Source organism: Rhinolophus ferrumequinum, chromosome 9 (assembly GCF_004115265.2).
Source record: "Rhinolophus ferrumequinum isolate MPI-CBG mRhiFer1 chromosome 9, mRhiFer1_v1.p, whole genome shotgun sequence".
Classification (NCBI taxonomy): Eukaryota; Metazoa; Chordata; class Mammalia; order Chiroptera; family Rhinolophidae; genus Rhinolophus; species Rhinolophus ferrumequinum.
The window spans coordinates 28,484,404-28,507,163 of record NC_046292.1 but is presented as its reverse complement, the minus strand read 5'-3'; the positions used below and the strand labels follow the sequence as shown (position 1 = coordinate 28,507,163).

General features: G+C 39.9%; 1 protein-coding gene across 1 annotated transcript in view; it reads right to left on the bottom strand.

Moving 5' to 3' along the window:
* The window catches only part of NFYC (nuclear transcription factor Y subunit gamma), a 48,214-nt gene extending 27,273 nt beyond the window's left edge, over positions 1-20,941 (bottom strand). Inside the window, exons 1-2 of the mRNA XM_033114102.1 lie at positions 20,799-20,941; positions 2,182-2,294 (exon numbers count right to left, since the gene is read on the bottom strand). Of these exons, the coding sequence (XP_032969993.1) occupies positions 2,182-2,294; positions 20,799-20,871 (186 nt within the window). The 5' untranslated portion in view covers positions 20,872-20,941. The remainder of the gene's footprint in view (positions 1-2,181; positions 2,295-20,798) is intronic.
* Between the last annotated feature and the right edge of the window lie 1,819 nt (positions 20,942-22,760).

Genomic DNA, 22,760 nt, shown 5'->3' with positions numbered 1-22,760 from the left:
ATATACTGAAGACTAGTGAACTTTATAATTTTAAACGGTAAGATGGTAAATTTTATGTGTTTGTTTTAACCACAATTAAAAAAGAGAAAATCAAAGCCCAACAAAATACAGATGAGTTAAGTGCTGAGCTTGAACCTCCAGTTTCTCTGGCCACTTGCTTGGATGCTGGATTTCTGCTTCTGCGCTCAAGCTGGAGCGCAGACTTGATATACTCGCCTGGACCCACGACACCCCAGGAGGGCACTCGTTTTACACCGGCTGACGTCAGCACTAAAACCTGGTAAGCTCAACCATGAGATTATCCCCTTAAAATATGAACAAAAGACCCCACTTTTGACTTTATAATTTCATTTTTTCCTACCTTCTCTTTTACATCTGAGACAGTATAGATAACTACCACCTTTAGACTGCAAAAGAGAAACAATGACTTTTCAGTGGAAATCCACATGTGAACACAGCCCACTCTCAGAAAGGCCAAGCCAAGCTCAACTGCGGAAAAATCCCCCCTAGAAACAAACACGGCTCACAGGTACAGCCAGAATACGAATTAGTTTTTTACCACTGAAGTCAGTGGACATTAATCACTCTGAGAAGTTCTTTTGTTTATTTTATTCATTCATCACTTGTTTATAGCCTGTCTCCCCACCGGAATATATGTTCTGTGAGTACAACGCTCTTACCTGGTTCCTTACTGGGTCCACAGTACCTAGCATAGCCACTGTAGGTGCATAAAAAGTATTTGCTGAGTGAGCGAATAAACTGACCTTGTATATCAGAGGTTAAAAGCCACTAACTAAAAAATTGAATTATTTCTACATTAAAAATTATTTCTACATTAGGAAGGAATCCAGTGTCTGCTCTGCCAGGATGCTAATACCTTCCAGGCAGGAATGACACATCTAACCCAGAGAGCTCCATCAGTATTTGCTAAAATGACACCAAATGGAACATTCTTCCTAAGGACATGACACTACGCTCTGCCAATATTTCAATTCTAACCTGTCTCACCTGCTACCACTGTTACATTCCTTAAACCTGCCTCCACCGCCACTACCCACACAGTAACCTCCAGCCACTCTGAACTTCTTGCTGTTCCTCTAAACCTAAGGCGTCCCTGCCTCTATGAGGCGTTTCCCTCTGCCTGAGACATACTCTCCCCACACAGTGCAATATAGAGATGAAACAGGATAGAACTTGAAACTTGAAACCTATGCAATTTTATTCCCAATGTCACCCCAATAAATTTAATTTAAAAATATATATTCTCGCCCATCCTTTTCATCTGGTGAATGCAGAATACTCACATTTTAAGACTCAACAAAATGTCCCCTTTACTTAAGGTTCCCAAACTCAACCAGGGAGGAACAAACACTGTGCCCTGTGCTCCCAAAGCACTTGACTTTTACTGCTTCAGACTCATTCCTGTGCCTGACTCAGTAAGTATTTAATAGATACTTACTGAATAAATGACTCTAGTTATAATTACTAGATTATAAACTCAAGGATTATATCCAATTCTTTTAAGTCAGTGGTTCTCAACAGGGGGTGATTTTAGCCCCAGGAGACATTTGCCAATGTCTGGAGATATTTTGGGTTGTCACGCTGGCAGGAGATGGCAAGTTCCACTGGCGTCTAGTGAGGAGAGGCCAGGGCTACTGTTCACCATCCCACAAAGCACAGGACAGCCCCTCACAACAAAGAATCATCCAACCCGAAGTGTCAACAATACTGAGGCTGAGAAACCCTCATCGAAGTGTATCTTTTAAAACCTGGAAAGAGTGACTGCTTACACTAGATTTGCTGTTGAATAAATTGCCCAATAGTTTTCATCAGCTTCTAGAAATTTGGCAGGGCCACTAAATTTGGCAGGCCTGAGAAATGAGCGGAAGCTACGGAAGAAAGTGAGAAAGCTCCGGTTTTCTGCATTCTCTAAAATATACGCCTCACATTAAACTACCTCTAAGTCACGGCATCCACTACACATTCACATGTCTAACGAAAGCCACTAAAATATTTTTCAAATCCCTGTAGCTACCTCACCTAAGGTAAATTATATTTTCATTTCCCCACCCAAATTATGCCTTTGTAAATGTGGTTGAGATGAAACACGTTTTAGTCTACGTTTGGGTCGTTCATCGACTAGCTCTTTACACTGTGTGGAAGCTTCTCCTTGTCTCTTACCACTGTTAAATTCCGGATTTCCTCCATGACCCGAGGCCAGAAGGACTGCAGGCTCTGCTGAGCATCGCTGCTGCTAGTGCCACCAAATCCTCCTTCTGCGGACATGCTGACAACTGGAAACAAACACATACATGGGACACGTGAGAAATAGTAATACAGTCAGACTTCTGTCCAGGTTATTCATATTTTTCCTTGTAGATGTTTTCACTAATTCATCAACTTTTGAGTCTGAGAAGGTATATACTTGTGCTGAAGAGGTTTTTAACACAGACTTAAATCTTAGCAAAAACATATGAGGGAAAAGTTTTCCCTTCTATCCAGCTTATACCACAGAGACTATCCAGGAGCTCCAACTAGCAAATCTAAAATTGTTAGAAATCCAAATTGAAATCCTAATGTAAATTCAAGGGCTTTTAATGTCTCGTCGTGGTGGGGAAAGGCACTTGGTTTCCCTAGTATGGTCTATACATTTTCAATGTCATTCCCTCCAATGTTTTCTCAAGTTCTACGTGGCTTCCCACACTCTGTGCCACAGCCTGCAGCAGATATACTAAGGGTCCCCAGTGATTCATACTTTACAGAAATGCAAACCCCAAGTCTTAAAATGTGAGTCAAATTTATTCTTTTGTTTTAGACACTGTGGCCCCATTTCTTTGGGACTACGGATGATTATTCCTCTAATCTCAAACTAATCTGCCTCAAAGGACACAAAAGCACTAAAGCGTAGGCCAATAATTGAGTGGGTGGCACAAAGTCTCTGAACTGAAACATTTCCCAGTTTTCTCCTTACCTGAACCTTACTTTGTTAGGCACAAGGCCAAACAAAGCACACCATCAACTGGAAGCTCTGAAGATGGTTGAAAAACAATGGGGAATTAAATTTAGGCGAGAAGAGGGTCAGAACCTGCATTCAGTCGACTGCTTTGTGATGGAGAGGTAAAATCAGTAAGAATCCCCACTGTAGGTAATATTGTGACGTCTTAAAAGATTTATAGGAGGAAAGTAAAAAACTCCAGATGGCTTAAATGCTTATCTAGCAAATACTTAAATGCAAGAAACAGTTTAATTAAACACAAAGAATTAGAAACTTAGTGATGTGCGAAGAATTTCTATTCTGGGAAATTATTTGAAAAAGTTTCACATGCCAGTGACAGGATGCTGGCGGGACAGCTATGTAAGTCATTAAGAACTAATCGGAAGGGCTAAAAGAAAAGCACCCAAGACAGGTGTCACGTGACCAAATGTGTTCCCTTCCATGCTCCACGTGGTTGCGTGCTGGGCTGATCACTCTCCATCAGCACAGTGGAAGGAAGGCTGATAAATGTAGGTTTACACTGTGAGAAGGTTGGATTCTCTCTTAAATGTTTGCCTGGGATTGTCCTAGAGGTCTCTGATTTTGTTGTTGTTGTTGTTTCCTTATAAAGGAAGTGATGAAAGGAAAGAAATGGAAAGAAAACGAGTACAATCTTCAAAGCAGATTTCACTCTAGTGTAATGACATTAGTGGGTGATGATGTAATGGGAAAGGGTTTGGAGCCAATTTCTGGCGCTGGAGGCCTACAAGAAGCTCAATACATCAACATGAACTCTAAGTACTAGGAAGCAACTCGATCCCGGAGTTTCTGGAGGGAATTAAAATGAAGAGTGTTGAATCACAGTTGGAAATGACCAGATAAAATTCTGAGTCCTAAACCAAGTAAGGTCCTCAACTTAGCTTCCATTACATGTTCACTTATCACAAGGTGCAGAGCCTATACGCTATTCTCTTAGAGTACTAAGAACAAAGAAATCAAGGTAATCTAGAGAAGTTTAATTATTTTTATTCATAGATTCTTCCAAGGTACTCATGACAATGAAGACAGTGAGACTCTAACCTTTTAAAATGGGGCAAATGAAAAATCTTCTAGAAATGAAAATACTTATAAAAAAACTTAAAGTAAGCATCTAACCTTTTCTTGTAGGAATCCATGGACAGGCCTCATCTTAGCAAAATCTGCCCTGCAAACTGCTACAGTCAAAGGAGGAAGACGCACGATTGCCAGTGGTATCTCTGTGTACTTGCTCATGTGTAGGTTTAGTCTGAGTGTAAAGGTCTGTGAGATTTAGAATGCTGGTAACAACTTCTGGTTGTCCTCCGATCTCTTCCCACAAACATTACACAGTCGAACAATTCAAGAAGTACTTTTGAAATGTCTGTGCAGTCTGCTTTTAAATTTTGCAGTGCCCCAACTAAGGATGTGTTGGCGCACTCAGTTCCCAAACACGTGTGCAGTCAATAGATCATGAATGAATCTCTGGCTGGCTCGGAGCCATACTCTATTGGAATGGGGATTCAGTACAAAGCAGAAGTTAAATAATTCTGGAACTCAAAAATGATTTAAAGATCACTGTTTTTCTATATCTCACTTCTCCCTTCCATTAAAGATGTAATTCATTAAAAAAAAAAAAAAAGATTTAAAGGCTAAGTTTTTGACTTGAGAGGCCCATCTGAATTAGATAATCACAAATGGATAATGGCAAAAAAAAAACCCATCAATAATAATGTCCTTTATATTTTACTGCATCATAGAAGTTTACAATTTCAAAAAGACATTAAGAACTACAGAGGCCCACCCCTCTAAAAGATGCTCACAGCTCTATTCAACCTCTGCCCAACCCCACCCTAAGTAGTCCTTTAGCTTAAATATGAGCTCCTCCTCCTCCAGTTCTGGGAAACTGGCTTATTAGTAAGGCATTCTTTTTCATCTCTAGATAGCTTTGTCTGTTCTTTACATTACCTTGAATTCACAAATAAGTTTCCATTTGAGCTTTGGATTCACAGTTCTAGTTTTATGATTTTTCCATTCAGAAACCTCTTTTTATAAATTCTGACCAAAAACCAAAGATATTCTCTTCACCAGGGACAGAAGATCCTCTCAAGAGGAAAAACAGAAAAAGGTTTGGAACATGTTTTCTAGTATCTTTGCACCGAGATGATTAGTAGCTAATTCTTTTAATACCTCTTGGAAGAACACAAATTGTTACTGTAAATTCCTAGAAAAAGTGAGTACTTTGATTCAAAAGGCTTTCCTTAAAGCAGACCCAGTCTTTACATGGGGGTTTAACAATTAGACCAAATCTCAAGAAACAGACTTTACACAAATCGGTGTTCTCAATATTTTCTGACTGAGGCACAACTTAACATTAAAATAATAAAACTTAATCATAAACACAAACAAATTCTGCTCACCAAACACTCAAGTTAAAAAATATAAAGCAGTGCCGGCCAGGTGGCTCCGGCGGTTGGAGCTCCGTGCTCCTAACTCTGAAGGCTGCCGGTTCGATTCCCACATGGGCCAGTGGGCTCTCAACCACAAGGTTGCCGGTTCAACTCCTCGAGTCCCGCAAGGGATGGTGGGCAGCGCCCCCTGCAACTAGCTAACTGCAACTGGACCTGGAGCTGAACTCCAGCCTTAGTTGTGCCCTCCACAACTAAGGCTGAAAGGACAAAAACTTGACTTGGAAAAAAGTCCCGGAAGTATACACTGTTCCCCAATAAAGTCCTGTTCTCCTTCCCCAATAAAATCTTTAAAAAAAAAATATATATATATATATATATGTAAAGCAACCTTAATCTTATCACTTCTTTTAATAATTAATACATGAATTGCAACTAAATTGATTTTGCTACACAAGTAGCCTATTTACAACATCTACAGTCCAGGGATAATAGTTTGGTTCTTCTTCTAGGATGATGAGAGAAGGTATGTATTTAAAAGTAAGAAAGAGATTTATATTCTAGGATCCTTTATTATTCCATGTTAAATCACTATCTCTGTCACAGGATAAAGCTATTTATGTGCAGTGACAAGGACAAACTGTCTTAAGACCAAGCCGCATAAACACAGATCACTCTCATGAAAAACGCAGTATGGAATTTCCCAGACTTAATTCATTATTATTAGATTTATCATTTATGTTCATTAATTACTTTATGAATACTTGCATGAGACTGCCTGATTAACTGTTTAATAAAGACTAAAGGATCAGATGAAGTATTGAATGGTTGTTGCTAGAAGCAATCTCAACTCCCAGTATCTATTAATTTATCTGATTTTAAAAAGAGTTTGCTTTCCAAAGCTAGAAAGAGAAGAATTCAAGTCCATCGATGAAGAGGCTGTTTCTCCTCATTCACCGCAACGCCATCTCTCCACAGCCCTCTCTAAATATCCCTCTCTGGAAGTGATCCCTCCTTCCTATGACCCTTCAGAGCCCTTGATCTGTCTGTACCTCTTTCTGCCCTCACCACGTTACCTTATATGATCATTATTTATGTGTATGTCTTATCATATTTCCCCTTCTGGTTTACAAACTCCTTGTAGGTAGGACCTGAGTATATAATTCATATCTGGATCCCTTGTAGCGTCTAGCACGCAGTCTGATAAGTAATTACTCCTGAATGAAAGCGCAAGAGAGTTGCTGGGTATGGCCTTCCTGAGAAAATAAGGCCTCTTGGAAAGCTGGGCCCTGAAACAGACTAACTGGGATTGCTTGAACAACCAAAGGAACTGGTTATACAAACTATTCTGGGAAGCTCAGAATAAATGAGGTTCTCTCTGGGCCTTTAAAATAAGAAGGACTACAATCAGAAACCTGCCAGACTCAACTCAAGTGCATTTCAGCTGAAAGGGCATGCATGGCAGGAAGGCTGGAGACACACACAGTCCCGAAAGTTGCAAGGCGGACGAGAAACATGGGTGTGTACCATTCCCCAGTATAACTCTTTTGAAAGTCAGAACCTTTTCAGAAAGGAGACCGGGATAGATTGGCAGAGTTTGAAAAATTAATGACAACTGATAAGTAGGAGGAGAAAGAGGGCAAATACCTCTGGTTTGGCCATCCATTAGCAGGATGATAAAGAGAAAATCATGGAAGAAATGAGGTGATTCAATCAGATGACTCAAGGGTGGCCAATATGGCTGTCACTCTAATATCCAGTTACTCTGTATCCTTCTTGAAAAAAGAAAAAGAGACCTAAGCAGTTTTCAAACATCCCAGAAGCAGAGTGCTCCTCTTTAAAGATTCTCTTGGAAATCTTTCAAGCTCTTGCTTTTGACCAGGTACCATGCTCGCCAAATTCTCCCTTAGTGATATGCCTGGACATGGAACAGGATGTATCAAAATGATCAACCTCATAAAATGATCAAAGAAACATAAGGTTTAATTGTAATATTCCAATTTCTAAAACTCTGCACTGTTAAGATTTTAGCTCTCTATTTCTCGGCATGTACCTCATTCTATGAAAGTCCTTAATAAAACGCCTAAACCCACAGTACAGCTCTTTGAACTAAAACCAAATAGATGTTTTCGGAAGATAATATCTTAAAACCCTAATATCACTATTCAAGAAAAAAAGATCATAGAAGCTCCCCTAAAATGAAGCACAATCCTTGACCAACGCTGCTTCTATTCAAGTACTAGAGCTGCTCCATCCTAGGCAGTTACGTTTCACCTGAAAATAATGCCCTCGTTGTCAAATGCAAGTAAATCTCCTTAGCCCGGTTCTGAATGAAAAACAAATCTAAACATTGGCACCACCTATCCCCTTAAAGACCCCCAATCCAAACTGCAGCCTTGAGGCCGCTCTGAGAGTCCCCAACCATTCCTGTGTCTCCAACGTAACACACACCAACAAGTATCCTCCTATGTTCAAAGCACGTATCACTTCCTTCTGACTGGCATTTTGATCATGTTTTCCTCTGTCAATAGATGGCAAGATTTTTATTTTAAAGCCCAATCAGCAGCACTATTACATGCATTTATGTTCCAGCACTGCTTCAAGTTATTTACTGAAGTTAGTTCCTGGTTTCTTTATTTGAATCTGCTAAACCTGTTGGGATGTTATATTGTAAATGGTGAGTGAGAGATAAAGAGAAAGAATATTAATATGAAATACATGAATAAGGAGGTAGCATTTAAGCTAATTGTGCTTGTTATTTTAGATATTCTTCCAAATAAGAAAGAAAAATGAAAACTTAAGGGGGATCAAATATATGGTGATGGAAGGAGAACTGATTCTGGGTGGTGAACACACAACGGGATTTATAGATGATGTAATACAGAATTGTACACCTGAAATCTATGTAATTTTACTAACAATTGTCACCCCAATAAATTAAAAAAAAAAAAGAAAAATGAAAACTAAATTTGAGAACTGAGATTTTCAAAACAAAACAATTCTACCACAGTCAATTTGCTTCTCGTGTTTGTACAGATGGACCTAAGGACATATGCCATTATCAATCACGACGGTTAAAAAGCATTTCAAGCCTTAAGGAAACATGCTCTCCACATAAAACCAACCTCAAACTGACAATTTCATACAAGGAAAAATAACACCACTCTGGAAATCAAAAACCTGTTTGTGAACTGGCCTGCTGCCCACGAGTTGGTGGCCTTGTCACTCTAGTAAGCCACTCCAGGAGCAATGTACACCAAACGTGTACGCCAAGAGGTGGTCTTGTATGGAAGGGCTGCACGTCACTACATGACGCAGTAAATCAATGAACACGGGGGAAGGCAGGGTGACTAGAGCGAAAAGAGTGTTCAACAGTCTTTATTTAAGCTCATCTAAGGTTTCTACTTAAGAAAGCACGGAGCTTAACGCCAGAAACCTTACCACTTAAGTTCTAAACCCTTATATAACTGGATACAGATGGCACTCACTACTATGAGAACGAATAATGTATCCTTACTGGAGACCCCTTTCCTGAGGAACGCTAAGTTCGGTGTTTAAGGGAGTGTCTGTCTCTAGATCCAAGAGGCTAAGTAGGAAGCAGTTTTTCAGAATGCCGACTGGAAGAACCCTGCTTCCCAAAAGACTAAGGGTTGAAACTGGCCGCACGCTGCCTAAAAATCTGCTCACAAGGACACATCTTCAAACTGGCAACAGACACACTTCTTCAAAAACAAAACATGTTTCTGTTTCCTGCCTACTACAACATAATCTTTTAAATCGGGGCTAGATCATAATATAGCTATCACTGGAAAAAAATGAAGGCATAGCAACTGGTGTAAGCACTGAAACTGACAGGAAGGCATAAACGGAACATTTTCAAACCTGTTTCTGTGGAATAGAAATGGTATGTAAACATCTTACTTCATACACTTTCTTCTCCATTCCTTCATTAATGCTCAACTTAAACCATCCCTGTATATAGAACAGCAATAAAACACTATCAGTATTTTGTACGATAGAGAAAAAAGACCAAATATTTTAATGAAGTATTCTAAAGCAAAGTACACAAAGTACAGCCCATAGGCCAAATGTGGCCTGCAGCCTCTTTTTGTAAATTAAGTTTCACTGGAGACTGATACCCTCATTCATCTATATTATCTCTGGCTGCTTTCACTCTGCAACAGTAGAGTTGAAGTGTTACAACAGAAACCGAATGACTCACAAGCTGAAAATATATCAGGCCCGTTACAAAAAAAGGGTCAGATAATATTTAGAACCCAGTTCTAAAGCATGTTAAGTGTTTTATTTCACTGAATCTTCCCATGACAGAGGTAGTGTTCTCCCTCATTAACTGATGGAGAAACTAAGTGCCAGACGTTGAGAAGCTTGCCCTCAATCACACAGCTGTTATATGGGTCCCTCACCTGTTAAGCCACCATTAAGAGTAAGCTCGGCTAGCCCCCTCTGCCCCACAGAAATATTTGTTAATCTCTTTGACCCTCCAACCTAACAGGAGTAAATAAATTCTTGCAGAAAGAATGATGAGTAACTGGTTTTTCAGGCCCTGAGCCTGAAAGAATTCTGATGAGCTGGAAACAGAAATAGTGCCTGTAGCCGGAGTCAAATTGTATCCTAAAACAAAGAGCCATTTTGCTTACTGGATCCCTTCTGAGATTCAGAAACCCTGAAAACAACCTCTTGTCCAGTTTCTGGCAGGATCCTGTGTCTGGGTATGCTCAGGAGAGGTGAGAAGTGTGATTCTGAAGAACGTTTCAGAGATGCCAACTTAAGAGCTTCGGAGTTCACAAACTACGTGTCACATCCATTACCCTCGATTGACCTTCACTCAGTTCAGTGATACAGAGAGCAATATCATTCCAATTTTACAGATAACAAAGCGGATTTGGGGATCTTAAGTTACTTGTTCAAGGTCACAATATAGTAAATGGTCAGAAACGCGGAAGCTCTAAAATTCTGTTCTTGATTTGGTACAGCTTGTTCCTTCTTACTTTTCGCATTGTTTTAAGGTCTGTGTCTATTCAAACAGTTCAAAGATGAGCAGTGTCAGTTCGATCACTGACTTAAATCCTTAACCCAAAAGATTATTTTTATCCACTTGCTCCCTGCCCCCAACATGTCAGTGGCAGTCACAGAAGAGAAGATGCTAATGGCAGTCTCCCGTCGTATAAGCAGCTTTCACTTATGTCTGTTGTCTCTCTTCCCATGCTCTGTACCTTTTCTTCCTTTCTATTTTATCCTTCCCCTTCACATGTCTCTAGGTCAGTCAGTAGCACCTACGAATACTCAGCTGCAAACAGTGGGGGGCAGTCAAGTACAGGGTAAATACATCAAGAAAATGTACTGGACCTGGAGGTTCTTGCTCTCTGGCTACTAACCTGTATATTTATGATCTTGGGCAAATCACTTAACTTCTGGGAGCCTCTGCTCACCTACAGCAGCACCCCACGGCAGTGCAGCATACAAATGGGAAAATGCATGTTAGAAGGTCTCGAAAAATACCAAGCATCAGACAAAAGCCAGATGACATATCATCATCACTGCTCAGAAAACTCTCAATTAAAAACTTGGAGGGTGTTAAAAGAATGTCAATATGAGCTTGGCTGTATTGATTTGTCTGTATGGATTCTGCTGATTCACAGACACACTGAATTCTGCCCTCTGCTTAGTGTCTTTTACCATTGATTTAAATGTTGAAAGAAAGAGAAAAAAAAAGAGGGGGAGGGCAGGCAGGCTGCAGCAGTATGAGAAGAAACAAATCTTCCAAGCCAACCAAACCCTAAATCTCCCACCTCCAAGTATACAGCTGTCAGGAACTGAGAATGTAAAGACGACTTCAAAGAGTGCAAAGCAACTGACATGATTATGCTAATCTCTTACATTTGTACATGCTTTACACTTTGTAAAGTAGCTTTCTTTACATTATCTCATTTACTTTTCACTGCAAACACAGCACAGGTACTGATATTCCCATTTGACAGATAAAGGTACTTTCTTTACCCAGATAGACTAAGGGGCTTGCCATAGGTCCCAGGGCAAGGCTATGCCACAGCTGGAACTAAAACCCACATGCCCTGATTCTCAGCTGTGTTCTTTCATATGTTCTCCTCCCTTTTTAGAACTGGTAACTTAGTAGAGGACCAAAAATTTCAGAACCTATGAGTCTTCTCAGCCTGGAACATAAATCCTCCAAGCCTTTTACCTTTAGTTTTCCTTATCATTCTCCTGGAAAAAGTACTACAAAATGCCAAGATGCCAGATTCTTAAACATTTCAAAGTGGAAAGCTTAAGGTTTTTCCGGCCTGGTAAAGCCGCATTCCCCAGGTCCCAGTCACCAACCAAGAGCAGAGATAAAAAGTCTGAGAGATAAACTCCAAGTTCACTCTCTCTGGGGGCCCGCTGATGGGAAGTCAGTCACTGTATCTTTTCACTATAGTTCAGGGAATAGCCTGAGCCATAGCCCTCTTATTGGAGGCGTTGCCATAGCTGCACACATAGAGGAGAAATCCTCGGGCTAAATTTTGCAGTGTTTCAGTATTGGTACCTTGTGAACATGGTGACAATGTTATTTTAATTATCAGTCTTCACTCCAAGAAATCAGAATTCCTTTGTTTTACCTACCTTGCCAGGGGTAAAGCAAGGAATATAAATCACAGCTAAGAGCTATAAAGCAACTGATTATTTGAGAACACCATAACTCATCTAAAAATACCTGTCTCCGTAGTTCAAGGTAAGAACCCAAATCTAGACGTCCAATACACCCCATCAAGAGTGCATCTACACAGCCAAGGAACGCGGAACACTTAGCACAACTCTAACTTCACATCCATCTGGAAAGTCTTTTAACTACTTATTTGGCCTTAGTGAACTTAGGATGGATGAAAGACAACCTCCCAACACAATGGCAGTACTCATAGTTATCTATTTGCACTACGCTTTGTTCAGAAAAGCACCTCACCTATCTTGTTTGACAAAAACTTTAAAAATAATTCAATTTGACTATATAGTTGATAGTTTTATGATCAACTTGTTTAGTCATATAATGTAAGATTGTGTGAGAACTCCAGGAAATTCCCAATTTTTTTTTCAATGTGTGCCTTTTGGGGGAAGAGCAAGCACAAGAAAAGGGGAGGTGGAAGGAGGAATTAGTCCCACCAGACGGGGATACAGCCACAGCTTGTTTTTCAGACAGCAACAAGATGCAATGCAGAGAGCACAGGGCTTAAGTCTTTGTGCTCGGCCTCGCGTTTCCTCGCCCACAAGGTGGGGCACTAATCCTCGTCCTACCTACTTTAGGGAAATACCAAGTGAGATAATACATGTAAAATCACTCCATTAACTATAAAGTTCTGTTTCATGTACACATTACATACTATTGCAACGCTTAACTACTTTCAAGGGTAGCTTCATGGGCATTTGCCCAGTTAATTACCAGGAGAGAAATAATCATGGAGTTCAGGATATAAATAACCGGTAAGGTAGCTGGAAATTTACCACTATTTCTCTAGCGAAAGTTTTTTTATTGCCTTTACTTCAGATTGAGGATAATTACAACATACCTAGCCTAGAAACTAAATATAGGTACCTTTTATGAAAGTTTCTGCTAACTCCTACAGATGTGGCTGTCCTCTTCCTGGTCCTTTACTGTGTGCACTGTCCATCACCGTTAACACGATCATGTTGCTATAAATTACTTGTTAAGCAAATGTTGCCCAATTCCTCCATGTGTAACTATGGTGGCCTTCATGCAGGATGCTACCATTTGACACTTCACAAAGCTAACACCAGGAAGATTAAGCCCAATAAGACTCAGGGAAAAAATCAACTCTAGTCTTTGCCCCGATGGAGGTGTGTGTATGTATACTTAAACCTTAAACAAGAAACCTTAAGGTGATACATACACACGCATATATACACACGTGTATAACTGCGAAGAACCACTGGATAACATTTCAAGGAAATAGTACGTATTCCTATCAAGTGAAGGCCATCAGATTCTAGGGCAGTATTTCTAATCTTTTACAAATCAAGGCACAAACAGAAAATATTAATACTAGCTTTCTGAATATTTAACCTATGATGATACTAATGCCCTCACTCAGTTGAACTTGTGCCAAGACCATGTACCACACACACGTGCCCTAAGTATTCGGAGGAAAATGTGGGCTTCACTAAAGGGTGACACCTTTACTTTGTAATGTATGCCCGGGTAAGGCAAGTTAAAGACATTCTCTGGTTTTAACTAACATTCAAAAAATGACCAAGTGACTTTTTAGAGTAAACAATACTAATCCATGCACGTGAGCTGCACTCAAGTAATAGGGGTGAGCAATTTAAAAAGCTTGGAGAACACCGACCTAGAGGGCTCTGCCACGCTCACGTCTAGATGTCTCAACTTCAGGGTCCACCCTGTTTTGTGTTTCCATCTTTGACATGACGTTTTATTGGTCTTTCTGCCCATTCTCTCCCTTGATTCTCTCCCATCCATTCCCCAGGTTCAGCTATAATCTCTATGGGCTTAAATTCCAAATATACATTACCAATTCAGCTATTTCTCCAAAGCTCCAGGTCTGTATGCTGAACACCTCCAACTGGAAAGCCACCCAGAACTCAAACTCCATGTATGCAAAAGCACACCTATCTTCCTCTTTCCCCAAACCCGCGCCTTCTAACTTTTCTCTTCTTATCCTCCAGTCCCTCAGGCTTGAAATCTCAGAGTCATCCTGGACTCTGTACTTCCATTCTAATAAACTGCTAAATTCTGTAGTAACAGTGTCCATCTCCTGACCTTTCTTCATACTGCCACTAACTTTGTTCAGGCCCTTATTACCCCCATGTAATGATAAAAATGATGATAAACAAAAAGGATAACAGCTTATACTCATTTTCTGCTCACCAGGTTGGGCTCTAAGCTCTTCACATCACCGTCTCTTTTAAACTCTCATAACAATTCTATAATAGCTGTGAACCTAGCATGTGAACTCATTGCACTGCTCACTGTTTCTAGTGTCTTCTACTCAAATCTACTCATTTCTACATAATGATGCTTAATAGACCTTATAAAAGCACAGCTTTGATACTGCCACATCAACCTGTTAGCCCAAATCTTCACCAGTTCACCAATGTCAAGGAGAGACGGTTCAAATTTCTTACCAGGCAGTCAAAACCCTCCAACATCTGCCCCAACTTCCTTCTCCAGACTTCTTCTGCCCCTCCTCCTCCTGTCCCTAACTCATCTCCTTATGCTCTAAGCAGATTGAACCGTTTACTGCTCTTTTCAGCCCACACTGCCCTGTTGGAATCATGACCTTGCTCCTCCTATTCCCCATGCCGAATGCCCTTGTCCCTAACTCGAGTCCAACACTCAAGTAAAATGCCTTCCTTCATTCCTAAACCAGAAGTAAAGGTCTCCTCTCTTCTGAATTCTGTGTCCTGTGCTTGTACCTTCCATATCAGTTTTATATACTTGATATAAAACATGTCTCCACTACCAGACTGTTAGATCCTGGAGTACAGTTTTATTTGTATATGTTTTAAAAATTTTGGGGTGGCCAGTTAGCTCAGCTGGTTAGAGCATGGTGCTCTTAACAACAAGGCTGCTGGTTCAATTCCCACATTGGCCACTGTGAGCTGCACCCTCCACAACTAGACTGAAACAACTACTTGACTTGGGGCTGATGGGTCCTGGAAAAACACGCTTAAAAAAAAAAAAAAGTAAAAATCTCCACATAGGGGCAGCCGGATGGCTCAGTTGGTTAGAGTGCAAGCTCTGAACAATAGGGCTGCCGGTTCAATTCCCATATGGGATGGTGGGCTGCGCCCCCTGCAACTAAAGATTAAAAACGGTGACTGGACTTGGAGCTGAGCTGCGCCCTCCACAACTAGATTGAAGGACAAAGACTTGGAGCTGATGGGCCCTGGAGAAACACACTGTTCCCCAATATTCCCCAATGAAATTTATAAAAAAATTAAAACTCCACACGAAAGACATGCATGCATGGTGAATTAGCGAAAGGAAGTGTAAAGCATCCAACTCAAGTACTTTCTCAAAGGTAAGAACTATATAGTTTAGATTTTTTTAAAAAAATAATTTTATCTGAATATTTCCAGTCAAGTGGGTCTTCCCTTTAGTTTCCTATGTAATTGAAACTATGGAAACAGAACAAAATGATAGTACTTCCAAGAAAAAAAGGTAACCAGGTGAATCAGCACTGCTGTTTGCTGTGGTTATTTTATTCTCCATTCTTCCTTTGAACTAAAGAACACAAGGTCACAAGCTATGTTGTGCCTCTTTAAAGTTAAACATTTACTAGATTTTTTTTTTTCAGTTCTGCCTTTACAGTGGAATTTACCTTCATTTCTTATCCTTCAACTGCCCTTTTTCACTGCAGGGTACAAAACTAATTTAATTTATAGTAAACACTCTAAATAGAGAAAAACTTTTGGTAAATTATTTAACAGTAGGGTCTGACTTCGGGATGCCAAAGGAAGAGATAGGATCTGAACAAGTTCTAAAGAGCAGGACCCAACACTGAGACAGTAGAAAGATTTAAAAGAAAACAAAACTTCTGGGAAATGCAGACAGGTGGATATCATTCAGTTGTGTCTACTATAATTTTCAGTCACAAAATATACCTCAGGACTTAAATGTTACATAAGTACATCATTCAAGCTCTCATTTTTTAAATACACTGTAACTTTTGTTCAAATAGATGAAGGTGGTAAAAAAATCTAACTACGAAAGAGAAAAAGTAAAAATTTTCTAGTAGATTATGGTCTATCAGAGAATATGCAAAATAGGAACAAAAAACAAATCCACAACTACACAGACGCACACATGCAGAAACATAATACCCCTTTGCTGGTGGTAAAGATTAAAGTCAGCATGGTCAAAATATTATTTTGGGAGTATACAGACAATGATTTCTATTTCAGACTTGTCAAATGCTTTAAATGATCCTGGGATCTTTGTTTATTAAATACGGGTTGGCTTATACACTCAAAGAACCAGGTCCAAACTTGTTTAGGAATTAGCTTGTTCTTGAGGTGTGTTAACAAAAACAAAACAAAAAACCCCCAACTAACTGGCATGCAGGTGTTGCATTTGTGTAACTTAGCTTAGTTCCTTGTAACGTATAAAAGTAACCCAGCTCTCTGGGACACCTCAGCCAGGTGGGCACCATCAGCTTCCTAGCTGATTCTCAGCTTTCTGAATAAGCAACTGGCTGAGGCAAGAGATCTTCAGATCCCAAAAGGGATGGTAAGTCTGCTGCCACAGCAGACTTTCTAACCAACAGACTCCATACGGAGCCTTCTGAACCTCTTCCATAGCCCATAATCTCACTGTTCCTTCTGTGTTCAAATAGCAAACCTGTATAGATGTACCAAAAGGAAGAGAAATATGAAAAATAAAAGGTAAAAACAACCCAGGGGAATAAAAGAAATATGGAATGAACTGAGTGGGAGCTGAATCTCTGAACTTGCATAGGCCAGTCATTAAAGAGCTGACAGACTGGGGCACCTAATCTCTCTGCGCCTCAACTTCCCCATTTTACAAGGAAGGGAAGGAACTAACTATATCCCTAAGTGACTTCCATCAGCCTAACTTAAGAGTATACCAATTCTGTGTGCATAGGTTATTAAGGATAGGGATCGTTACTTAACAACTTCATTCAAGAAGACCATCTATAAATGATTTGCTTTAAGAATGTTTTTTGAGTAAACAAAGCCTCCACCAAAGTATATAGCTTCTTTTAAAGGAGGCCTCATCTTATTTTAGGAACAAAAAGCTCATAGTAACCCCAACTGCTGTTTTCAAACATACACATCCCTGGAACTGGAATTTCATTAGGAGAGGCCAGTGTCTTACTTTGCCAGGCCTTATTCTGTCTATGATTCTTTCAATGCACAGAAAGGAGGCAGACATCAATGCTGACTGACCATGCCTGACAGGAAGTGACTTAATAGGACAGGAAATCAAATAGATCACAAAATATCTAAGGGGGGGAGAGTCCTAAAAATAGATGACAGCAGGCATGTAAAATGGGTGAGAATGAGATCTCCATGGATTTTCCACCATTTATCTTGGAAATATACCTCACAGTAGGTATCAATTGTGTGAAACTCATGCTAGTGTTTATATTTTGATGAAAGACCAATTATTTTTTAAAAAGTCTTCATCCCAACATCTACTTGCTTGCTACTACTGTGCAAGCTATAACTATCTCCCAAGCTTGAAAACTGAGAGAAAGGAGATCATATGACCACAAAGCAAACAAAAAAATGGCTCATTTACTTTATAAATATTTGATATACAAACTAAAAATGGAAACTCTGCTGATAAACATTTGCAACTATTACTACTTACCTGTTTTATAATGCAAATCTCAGTATCCAATCAGAACAGATTTCCAATTTTTATTCTGAGAGGTTCCTAACTCTAACAAGCGTTTCAAAAAAATCGGCATTCCCATAACATCTTATTCCAAGAGGACCCTAATTTTTGACAAAGGGGTTAAAATTCTTTCATAGGAATCTTGGTAAGGGAAGTTCAATAGTCTCAATGTATGCATTACATAGAGTCATGTCAACATAAACAGGAATATGCAGGTGAAGGCACGTGGAACCAGTTTAAAAGAGAAGTACTGACAAACTCCTTTATAGGTGTATTAAAATACTGGCATTTTTTTTCCTTTGATGCCACATCTATCTTCATAAGCAATTAACCAACCCCAACAGTTTGGATTAGTAACAACTAACCTTTACGTTGCACTTCACAATTTGCAAAGCACTCTGACATACATGATCTCATCCGAGACACTACTAAATAGGAAGGTGCTATTTTTAGGTCCCATTTTTACATGTGAGGAAGCTGACACTAAATGGCTGACTTGCCCAAGCTCACAAAGCTGGTGATAGCTATGTGGGACCTGAACACAAGCCTCCTGACTTTAAATTGCCTGCTTCTGCTACTGCACCATGCTGCTTCAAATACTGTAATCAGAGCAAATAAATGCCCAAATTTCAGACCCCATCTAAGCATCCCCCTCCCACACACAGCCACCCCTAGTCTAAGTTATAGTTAGCTCTAAAAGGTCTTTGCTCCTTATGGAAGTAGAGTTTAGAGTTTTCACTTCTCTGGCAAACATTTACCTGGCTAAAGTATAAATGAAGAGATCATATAAACACCATTCTACATATACTGTAAAATATCTTAGTCACCAGGGGTACAGGCATGCCGATGTGCATTTTCCAGACAGTGGGTCAGATTCTCAGAGGACATGACCCTAAAAAGGTTAAGAACCCAGGCCAGAGACAGTGGCTAGGTATCTTTCCAAGAAGCTAAATCCACCAAGTTCTTAATATAAAGCGTTCTATCTAGGCCTCCAACTGTGCCCCACTTACCTCTGCCTCCCCTCTCCAGGCCTTCTCCGGGACCAATAGGGTCATTCAGAATCTATAACTGTTTTTAAATAATATATAAAACCTGAAGCAGCTGACAACATATAAATCAATGACTTGTAAAAATAAAGTTAAATTAAAATAATTACCTGTTTAAATGTAATCCTTAATACAAACTCCTTTCTCCTGTAACATAACTTCCCAGAATGACTGTTTTCTTACCATAAGCATTCCAATTTCCCAAAAGAAGTTTCACAAACGTAACTACTTTGAACTCCTGAAATACCATTCTTCACTAAGAACTCTCTAGATTACACAGAAGACAAGGTAGCATGCAAGGAATTCTGAATCTGTTAGGCAGTTCACTCAACTATCATACCACAAGGATTTAGAATTTTTTGCTGGGGGGGAGGGTACGGAGAAGAGTAGGAGAAAATGAATACAGCCCTATTGTCTTATTGCTTGAAAACTCCCAATTTGAATCTGTAACATAGTCCTACTAACCACTCAACTTGGACATCAGAAGTACAGTCTCTTTTCATCTTAAATAGAGCTTTTCAGTCCAAATCTGTATAAACAAACTTTGTCCTTCAATCTTTCCACTCCTCGGCAGTTTTTCAAGGTCACTTTTGCAAGCAACGACAGAGGCCTGCATCTAGCAACTTTGACTGCTCCACCATTCCAATTCTAAGAGTCCAAAATCTAAACCCCTATCGATCCTCTCAGGTAAATCCTTTACTCCAGAGGAAGCGAGGTGAAGGCAAATCAACACCCTCCAAACTTCTCCTCTAAGAGGGCCTGCTCCTGTTCCCTACCCAGAGGAACAGTGTAAGTGCTGCTGGCTCAGGGCTCCACACTGAGTCTGCAGCAGAAATGTTCCAATGACCTTCATTCCATACTTGCAAATAAAAAGAAAACAAAGAATTGCTTTTTAAAATCAAGTGTATCATAGCTCTTTAGTGCCCGGGATGGAAGATTTCACTATTCACAAGAACGGCTCGTTATTGATTAGCAACCTGCATTAGCTTCATATCCTAAAGAGGAAAAAAAATACCAAGGGCAAAAGACAGGGTAGGGTGCCTATAAACTTTCCTATTCACAAACTGCAGGTAAATTAGGATTTAAATATTTCATACAGAAAATGAAAAGCGTTTTGCTCACATTAAAGAACCAAATCAACACCTGACAAAATGTGTGAAATTGGTGGAAAAAGATGTGCTCTTGTCCCTGCCAATATAGTGAAGAAGTGTGTTTCTAAACAGCATTCTATGCTAAAATGTGCATTTTCAAACAAAGATAGTTACTTAATTAATTGGTACTTATTAGAATATAGAAGCAGACAGGTAATTGAGAAAGTTAAGGGAGAATTTCACATTGGCATGTGGGCCTTCACCATTACAACCTGCATCAGTGCAAATCATATTTTAACACAAATTTAGAACAGCGATAGTGTTGCTTCTACCTCTGAAAACACAGATGTCAACAAAGTGCATGGAAATAGAAAAAGTCTTACAACTACTCAGCTTATTCTGTAGGAAAGCTTCAGTGCACTTGAACAAAGGAAAATTATTTGGAAAACAGTTAAGTTTACCCAATGCAAAGAGAAAGTGCTTTGCTTCTGTGTGTCCCTGGAAAATGATTAGCCTTTCTTCATGTACCTGATCTTGCCGATACTCAACTAGGAAAAGAAATCCTAGTTGAAGGGCATGCAAAATCTACAGAGCAAGGTATTCTAGGTGCACCAAAAGGTATGCATGGAATGTAAAGTGGCCATTTTCTGAAACAGTGCAACTTGTCTACACTCTCTGAAGCTAAACAGTTTCTACCATTTTAACACAAAACAAAGAATTAAACTTACCGGGAACTGCATTAATTTTACATGTAGTTATTTATATCTCCTCGGACAGGGAGAATTTAAGTCACTCCTATCCCTCCCCCCCAAAAGGACGGAGGAAACAAAAGGCAGCAGGAGATGCAGAAACCTGAGTCTGGAATGTCCACTCCAGTGAAAACCCGAACAGCTGTCCCCCCACCCCCCAGCAAACTATTCGCCATTTTTCTTTGTCTTTCAGCTGACCCCTGCCTCAGTGAAAAACTCCGAGGCTCCAATGAAGCCCTGCAGCCTCCTTCCACTTTAACAGTCAAAGGCATTCAATCTAACATGCTATTTGACACCAAACCTTGCCTCCAGAATGCTCCCATTGGCTGAGCTGCTTCATCGGCTAAGAATACAAAGCCACGATTGGCTGTTCACGTCATCAGTTACCTCCTTTGTACACTTCCTGTTTTAAAGTTACCTTGAGAAGCAGAACAGGGGTCAGATTCAGACTTCAAACTACAGGGAACTTAAGGCTTGGAAATGCCTGGCAAATGCACAGAGCAGATGCGTTAGGGCCCCATGCGTTTACAAAACAGAGGATATTGCAAATCCAGAATTGTTTTTAAAATCACACGAAAGGGTTGTTACAGTTCCCACCCAAAGCATTTCTTATTGGCTGTCAGAGTTCCATTTAAAAAATTTAAGGTAATTTAACTGCTTCTGATTGGCCATCAAAGATGTCTGTAAGATATTACTACAGTATCCTATGGCAGTAAACCAGAGAAGCAATGTGCACAAGGTCGGAAAGTTGTGACTTCTATCTTCAGTTTTCTGTCGTGCATTAACAGAAGAAAACAAAGAAAATGGGGTAGGATGATCCAATGGTTCCGAAGAAAATGCAGCTTCTTTAACAGTACCAAAGAGTGGTATCAATGGCCATACAAAAGTTTGCAGGATTTCTAAAAAGGTATCTGTCATTGTGTCCATGTTAATTTTAAAAGCACGTACGTATTTATACCAGGCAAATCACTTTATTTTGAAATACAAACTGATCTAAATGGGAAAATTCTGGGGTAATGTATGAAGTTAGTGACAGAAAGAGTGGCATTCCCAAAAAGTCTACCAGGAACCCAAGAGGAAAATATAATGAAGGGGGGGAGGGTGGAAATGGCAAAGATAGAGCATCAGTGAATATAGTGTTTAAAGCACATTTTAGTTTGATGGATTAACTAATTTATTTAGGGCGGCCACAAAATGTTGCTGACTAGTTTCCGATAGAAGATCAATTTTTCTACCACATTTTCAAGAATAAGCAGCAGGGTCGATCTCAGCCTGAGATATTGTAAATACCAGTATCCCCTGCTTTTCGAAAGTTCGCTTTACGACTTTGCTTTTACAAAAGACCTACTACATTAGTACCTGTTTTCATAACCAAAAGAAATCCGAAAAGGATTTTCGCTTTTATGAAAAAATGTGAAAAGCAAAAACAGCGGTCAGCGTTTGTTTTGCAGCGAGCACCTGAGCAGCAAGAATGACACCACCAAGCTCCTTCCCCAGGAACTACACTCAGCATCTCAGCATCCACCCACCATAGCTCTGAAATGCGTCTGTGAGCAGCTGTGCTTTATCTCGATTTATTTTGTACGTCTGTTAGCAAGATGTGTCCTAAGGTGATTGCGTCTTCACTTTATGCCATTTCAGCTTACAAAGGTTTCATAATAATGAGCTACTTTTGGATAGTGGGGGAAACCTGTAGTATTGTGGTTACTGAAGACACTCCAGTGTTGGTTGAAGATCTCCTTCCGGATTTTGGGCCCAATTGTTTAGGTTCCCCACCATCACCACCACTAACTGTTTAGGTTTTAAGAGGAGCCTACTAATATGGTGAAAATCAGTCAACATGCCTTTTTTCTTTTCTTTTCCACAAAATATTCAAATAGAAATGTCTCACTATTATCTGGGGCCTTTAACAATCTCCTAGATCTGCATCCGCCCATCAAAGCTAAGGGTCCCAAGACTAAACATAACTCTTCTGCCAAGTACATGACCACTTTTCTAGAAATACCTTGGTTCATCTCACATGACGGGTCATCATGGGCATATGCAGCGATTTGGCAGAGCCCTG